Below are 7,890 nucleotides of genomic sequence, written 5' to 3' on the forward strand. Positions count from 1 at the left end.
TGGAGGACCTTGCCGAAAGCTCTGAGAAATCCTCGACCTTTCTCCAAAAAGAAAATTATTCTCAAAATAGAGGATTAACTAATTTTCACTCAAAAATCCTTTTCAACACTCTGGACTTCCCTTTTTTTCTCTTATTTTGCTTTCAAAAGAAAATTTTCCCCTTTTTTCGGACTTAGCTTTCTCAGAATTTTTTTGAACCCCTCTTTTTGCTCTCAAAAGAGCTATTTATAGAGGATGAAAGAATGGCTCAATTAGAGCTCAACTGATGTGTAAAATTTGAAAATAGGGGGTAAATTTGAGATTTTCCATTGAGATAATTCGAAATTTGAAATTGAAATCTTCCTACAGTTTGGGTTTCATCAATAATTATTCTAATTATTTTTGAATTTCTTGAGAGAAATTGCAATGGGTGGACCAATACCATTTGGGCAAAACGAATTACCTTCAAGAACCAATGAAAATCATCCAAATATGTACGAAATCATAAAATCTAATTTGAGAATCACAGAATCAAACCGTTGGGGAGATAACTCATCAAATTAAAAAAACTTCTTGGCTTTCTAGTATGAATTTGAGTGGAATATTCATGTAACAAGTGAAAAACGGTCGGATTGACGGGTGGAATTGGGGTTGGGTTGGTTTTGGGTCGGTATTGATGGTGGTATCGTTGGTTGCTGGATTGACGTTGTTGACTGTTTGTACGTGTTGTTTTGCATGGTTATACACATATTTTGTATGTTGGCTTGGGCTAGCTGTTGTTGTCGGCTGAATTTGGTATTATTTATGGAAGAGGATTAATTGGGCCGGGTTGGAGCAAAGATTGGATTGGGGCGGACTGGTGATGGAGAAATTGGGCCTGTGGTGATGTTGTTTGTTGGAGAAGAAAGGGTAAAAGAGAAATGGGCCGGCAGTCTGGGCTGTCTTGGGTCAATGTTGAAGTGGTGTTAAATTGGATTTTAAAAGGGGTTATTTAATAACCCCAATTAGATTTCATTGGGGTTAAAGTAACCCCAATTAGATTTAATTGGGTTAAAATAGCCCTAATTAAATTAGGAATTTGGTAATTTTTGGAATTATTTTAGAAAAAATAATCTCAATAAAAAAAATAATTTCAATTAAGATTTAGCCTATTCTATTTAAATTTTGACCAAATCAAAAGTCGATTGGCCTATTGCATTGCAATTGTGGTCAATTTAGTTTCAATTATGATCAAATTTAATAGATGGGTTAAATTAAATTAAAATCCGATACGAATTAATTTTTTCTTTAATTCCGAGTTTCTTGATTTAATAAAAATCAAACACATATTTATCCAAATAAATTATCTTTGAGAATAAAATATATTTAAATCAAAATTTTTAAGTATTATATTTTTTTTTAAAAAATAATCCTTAATTAAAATTTGATATTCCATAAAATAAATATTTAAGTAATCAAATTATATAATATCGTATAATTGAACACGATAATATATAATCGCTACTTAAAATGATAAAATTGCGTACAAATATATTTTGAAAAACTTTTATATGGATGAAATAAATATTTTAATTTAATTAAAAAATCAAAGAAACTCAGGATTAAATTTAGTTGTGAAGGAAAAAAAATTTGGTATCAACAACTGCCCCCTCCGTTTGGGTAGGGTGGATGCAAGTATCCCTGGGCAAAGGGAGGTTGACGTTCCTAATTTTTATCCGACCACAAATTCAAATCTAAAAGAGGTTGGCTTTCACACAAGTTTCACGGAGTTATGGCCGGACCTTGGTATCAGGTTTCCTACATATCTCAGGTTACATGAGAATTCAGGATACTTGTAGTTCATAAAGCTTGATTTAAAGCACAATTTTCAAAAATTCACAAGCTATCTCGATTTTTAAACTTTTTGGTGAAACCGAAATGCTAGAGAATAAAGGTATTTGGGGGAAGGTTGAAATACAATCGAGTTTTCTATATAGAGCCCAACCTACATATCATCGAGACTCAGGGAATCAGACTTCTTGTAGTTTGACTCAATCGGTAGAAAAGGTAGTCTTTTATTTCAAACGATCTTTGGCTCAGGATGAGTGACAAGTTGATCGAGTTACAGAAAAGAGGTTTGTAACCTCTTAACATAAATGTGGGATCCTTCACATCCATAGGCAAGAAGTTACCTGGACATAATTTCCAAAACTTTAGGTGCACTATGACTAGAATTTGAAAGAAAGAGAAGTTTACCCTCTGTATGAGTTTAGAAATATACCAAAGGTGAAGCTGAAACTGAAATATCCCTAAAATTCCCACATGCCTTCTAACAGGGGTGTGGTTGGATGGTGATGGTGATTATTCTTTAGCTTACATCCAGAGAGTTTGATGTCCCTCTCTAGACTATGTCCCATTTTGCTGCTAAGAAAGAGTTCCACATTATGTTGCATCCTATATGGAGTCGTCTGCACCTGTAGTTTTGATTTAAGATTTTCATCCTCTCGGATGCTCTCAACAATGTCTTAAACAAAAGTGTTAGTGCTAAACATAATTCATAAAAGAAGTATATAGTCTTTATTATATCTCCATGTGAGTTGTTGCCTGAAAAGCGAAGTCATTCCTTTCACGTACCAATTTAGAAGGAAATAATTTGCAATAATAGACACAACAACTTTCTTGGTTTTTGCATAATTATCTTATTTGTCGGTTGACTATGTCTTCAAAGTGGGGTAATCCTTTTGGACACCGATGACACTTTATGCAGAACGGTCCCTGCAACAGTGTAATATTATGCTGAGGTGAACCATTTTGGTTGCCTATGATAACCTTTTTGGTCATTGACAATAATCTTTGGATGTGCCCTCGGGTAAGTCCTGTGCATCTTTTGTATCGATACAACTTATAGATTTCCCTTGAAATGTAAATCTTTGGATAATCTTATGCATTATTTGATGTTGGATATGAGGCGACTTACAAATATCCTTTGAATTTCTAGCTTCTAGGTGATCCTACGCATTATCCGACCTTGGATAAGAGATGGCTTACAGATATCCCTCCAATCGCTAGCTCTCAGGTATTTCTGCACATCATCCGACCTTGGATACAATATGACTTATAGATATGTCTCAAATTTCTAGTCTTTGGGTAATCCTACACATAATCAATTTTGGATATGACGCGGCTTATAGAGAACCCTTGGACTTATCAATTTGATATCTCGCATATTCTCCGGTAAGGATTTAGTTTCAATTTACGAATAACCTTCGGACTATCAATTTTTGGGTAACCTTGCACACTATCTAGTTAGGATATTGTTGGGGATTACGAATGACCTATGGGCTATCAAATCATATGTAATCTTGTACACTATCCTATTTCAAATAATATGAATTATAGATGATCCTCAGATTGTCAATTTCTAGGAAGTCTCATATGTCGTTCGCTTTCAGATACGACTTAAAGATGTCCCTTTGAATCACGTGCTTTTGATGCATTCAAATACTGATTCATAAAATGATGATATATTCTCGACGTTAGTGTATGCTATCTCGTGTGTTAATAGATATTAGATGCTGATGATATCCTCAATGCCATCATTTGTATCTCGTGTGTCAACAGATACTAGATGCTGATGATATCCTCGATGCTAGTATTTATGTCTCGCATGTCAATATATATTAGATATAATGGCCCTATTGACAATGGCATGAAATATCCCTCTTGACAATTATATGAAATGGACCTCTTATCAATGACATGACATAGACCTCTTGGCAATGATATGAAATAGCCGTCTCGGCAATGGCATGAAATGGACCTTTCGGAAATGATATGAAATGGCCCTCTTGGAAATGACATGACATGACATTCTTGGCAATGATATGAAATATCTCTCTTGGAAATGATATGAAATGGCCCTCTTGGCAATGATATGAAATGGCCCTCTTGGCAATGAGATGATATGGGATGACCCTCTCGGCCATGGCATGAAATAACCCTCTCGATAAATGTGATGATATGAAATGGTTCTTCTGGTGATTTGAAGATAGTTTTACCTAAATTCATTTGTCTGCGTTTTGCTTTCTACATCTACCTATACTCAAGATAGACAGTTAGTAGACACACTGTCGCTCATACTGGCGACCATGGTCAAGCTTTATGATAGTTTAATGTTGAACACTGAGCATCATGAATTGAATGACTTACTCCGCTATTAATCATTTTTTGTTGAAGAAATAGTTAAATAGCAAATCCATCAGATGGAAGTAAATGGGGCAAATTCCTTGTTTGAGGATTATTCAAATACCATTTGCTTCACTCCAAGAGGAATTTTGAGGATGACTTTCTGCTCTTCCTCCTATTGAGTGATCCTTTTGATTATTGTATTTATTGTGTCGACTCCCTTGAATGTACCTGCACTCAAGTTAAATATTTAGTAGACACAAATTCGCTTTATCTAGCGACTATTTTCTAGGAAAATTCTAAATACAATACTCATAAAGAAGATAAAATGCCTTTGTTTGTCTTTCATGGTCTCGAGAAATGAGATAGACAATACAAAAGGTCCTCGATAAATGGGTATTAAATCTATTTTTGGGGCTACCCAAAAATATCATTATTGAGCATTATATGCTCTGGTGTGGCTTGGGGATATTTTGAAAAAGATTTCCATTTTGTGCTCTTATCCCTGCATCCATAGAAAAATGATTGGTTTTGAGTGAAACTACTCCGTGTTGACCTTCTTCAATCCTTGATTTGCTCCTCGCCATCTTTCAAGAACTCTGTCATGTTGGGACTTCCACCCTTGACTTCCCGTTCCAATAGAGGCCTTGGTAATTACTAAGTAAAAGATTTGTAAAGATTTTTGAATGTGGCCTTAATTTTAGAAAATAGTTTTGGAAACTTCAGTAAAAGTTTTAGAAAATCTCTGCCAGTCATGTCATGTACAAGCCCGACGAATGTCTTTATCTTGGTTCTGATTATGTGTGATGTTTGATGGAGGATTGCTTGTGATTTGACATCATTGAGGCTTTCTATCAGAAGTTCTATCATAGCCGAAAATTTAGTCAATCTAGACTTCATCACAGATGGTGATTTCCAAATCTTGACTTTGACCTCTGATGCTGGGGAATTTGAAATATATTCCAATATATTAGTGGAAATTTTGAGCACCTCCTCAAAATTTATGCCCCAGTTTAAAGTTGTTTGAGATGATATCAGCCTGTGAGGATCTGAAGTCTTTGTTAGTCTTCGTTCTCTTTGTTTTTGGAAGATGATCCTTCTCTTTTAAATTTTTGAGATTCCTTCTCAGAAATTCTGCTCCAGTTTCTATTTTTTGGGGTTATATGAATGAGCCGTTGGGGCTCCTACATATCCCGTTGAAGTAGAAATCAGGTCAAACGTAGTTTAAGACTATGCTAGGGAAATATAGAAAAAATCTATTGGGTTGACCGAAGCCGACATAGGCCGCCTACGTATCCCTTTCTTGGGAATTCAGGTCAAACATAGTTTGTACATGAAAGAAAAGGATAAATTTTCCTAAGGGGTTGATCGAAGCCGACATAGGCCGTCTATGTATCCCTTTCTTGGGAATTTGGGTCAAACGTAGTTCGTACATGAAAGGAAGGGAATTCTAGGTAATTACACATCATAAAACATATACTATCATAAAGGCGATTACAAACAAAGGAAATAAAATTTAAAACATCTTTCAAAAATAGTATTTTTTACCACATTGGAATTGGTTTGGTCCACTCTTCGCCATCCATCTCAGAAAGAATTAGAGCTCCTTCAGATAACACCTTGTGAACTATGTATGGTCATTACCAACTTAGAGCAAACTTGCCCTTGTAATTTTCTTGGTGAAGAAATATGCGTTTGAGAACCAATTGCCCAACTTCGAATGTTTGAGCTCTTACTTTCTTATTGAAGGCACGAATCATCCTGTGCTGATACAACTGACCATGATATACAACAACCATTCTCTTTTCATCAATCAACATAAGTTTTTCATACCGAGCGTGAACCCGTTCTTCATTACTTAGTCTGACTTTCTGAATAATCCTTAAGGAAGGAATCTTAACCTCAGCAGGTATCACAGCTTTATTCCCATAAAAAAGTAGATAACGAGTTGCCCCGGTGGAGGTTCGAACTGTTGTAAAATACCCTAGTAGAGCATAAGGCAACATCTCATACCATGACCTATCATTTTCTACCATCTTCCTTAAGATCTTCTTGATGTTCTTATTGGCGGCTTCTATGGCTCCATTCATCTGTGGACGATATGTGGTCGAGTAGAGATGAACAATTTTGAACTGATCACAAATCTCATTCATCAAGTGACTATTCAAGTTTGCCCATTTATCCGTTATGATCGATTTTGGCACTCCAAATCGGCAAATCAAGTTATTTCTAAAAAAATCTGCAACCACTTTCTTGGAGACGGCTCTATAAGAAGCAACTTCAACCCACTTAGTAAAGTAATCAATAGCGACCAGAATAAATCTATCCCATTTGACGCAGATGGATATATTGGTCCAATAATATCCATACCTCAATCTACGAAAGGCCAAGGTGAACTCATCGCATAAAGCTCATGTGGAGGCATTCCAATCAAATCTCTGTGTATCTGACATTATGGACACTTCTGGACATACTTGCTACAATCATTTTCCATAGTCATCCAGAAGTAACCAATTCTCAGGATCTTTCTAGAAAGGGCAAATCCGTTAATATGGGGCCTTCAAACTCCCACATGTACTTCCTTTAGTAATTTACTAGCTTCCGCAGCGTCGACACATCTTAAGAATCCCAAGTAGGAAGTCCTTCTAAAAAGAATTTTCCCACTTGGAAAATAATTCTTTTCCAAACGCCGGATTGTCTTCTTCTGATTATTGCTGGCTTCTTTAGGATATATTCCAGATTCTAAATACGTTTTAATGTCATAGTACCATGGATTTCTTTCAGGCTCCTCTTCAATGTTCTCACAATGCACTAGTTGTTCCTTTAAGCTTATTTCCAAAGGATCAATGTAACTCTGATCTGGGTGCTAAACCATGGAGGATATAGTGGCTAAAGCATCAATAAACTCATTCTGTATCCTTGAGATATGTCTAAAATAAACTTTCTTAAATCTCCCATATAATTCCTGAACCAACTCCACATAAGGAGTAATCTTAGGGTTCTTTACTGCCCATTTATCCCGTACCTAGTGAATCAGCAAATCTGAGTCTCCTATGACTAGCAATTCACGAACACCCATATCAAGTGCCAATTTGAGACCTAAGATGCAAGCCTCATATTTGACCATGTTATTGATTCACGGGAAGCGCAACTTGGTGGTTGTGGGATAGTGTTGGCCTGAATTTGACACCAAAACTACTCCGATTCCTGAACCTTTGAAGTTGACCGCTCCATCGAAGAATAGCCTTCACCCGAGGTAAATTTTTGCAATGTATTCTCCCACGAATAAAATTTCCTCATATGGGAAGTAAGTTATAAGTGGCTCATATTCATTATCAACCGAATTGTCTACCAAATGATCAGCTAGAGCCTGCCCTTTGATTGCCTTTTGAGTCACATACACAATGTTGAACTCACTTAACAACATTTTCCACATAGCTAACTTTCCCCTAGGCATGGCTTTCTGGAATATATACTTCAATGGATCCATTCTCAAAATGAGATATGTTATGTATGAGGACAGATAATGCCCCAACTTTTGTACAGCCCAGGTTAAAGCACAACACGTCCTTTCTACAAGAGTATAATGAGCTTCATACGGTGTAAATTTATTACTCAAGTAGTAAATGACTTTTTATTTCTTACCGGTATCATCGTGTTGCCCGAGGATACACTCAAAAGCATTTTCTGAGACTGACAGGTAGAGCAATAACGGGCTTTCTTCCCTTGGTGAGACCAAAATTGGTG

The 7,890-nt window shown here is 36.1% G+C and overlaps 1 protein-coding gene across 1 annotated transcript; it reads right to left on the reverse strand.

Moving 5' to 3' along the window:
- Nucleotides 1-5,783: 5,783 nt before the first annotated feature.
- On the reverse strand, nt 5,784-6,637 carry LOC124899466 (uncharacterized protein K02A2.6-like). Its single transcript, XM_047414358.1, has 2 exons — nt 6,618-6,637; nt 5,784-6,519 (listed from the first exon to the last, which is right to left on the reverse strand). Exons 1-2 carry the CDS (start codon nt 6,635-6,637, stop codon nt 5,784-5,786), a joined length of 756 nt encoding a protein of 251 aa, XP_047270314.1.
- Between the last annotated feature and the right edge of the window lie 1,253 nt (nt 6,638-7,890).

Source organism: Capsicum annuum, chromosome 6 (assembly GCF_002878395.1).
Source record: "Capsicum annuum cultivar UCD-10X-F1 chromosome 6, UCD10Xv1.1, whole genome shotgun sequence".
NCBI lineage: Eukaryota > Viridiplantae > Streptophyta > Magnoliopsida > Solanales > Solanaceae > Capsicum > Capsicum annuum.

Bases quoted from the DNA above. Each gene is read 5' to 3' on its own strand.
- LOC124899466 (XM_047414358.1), bottom strand. From the start codon at position 6,637: ATGGAAAATGATTGTAGCAA. The intron at 6,520-6,617 runs GTATGTCCAGAA...GGCCTTTCGTAG, and splicing joins ATGGAAAATGATTGTAGCAA to ATTGAGGTATGGATATTATT.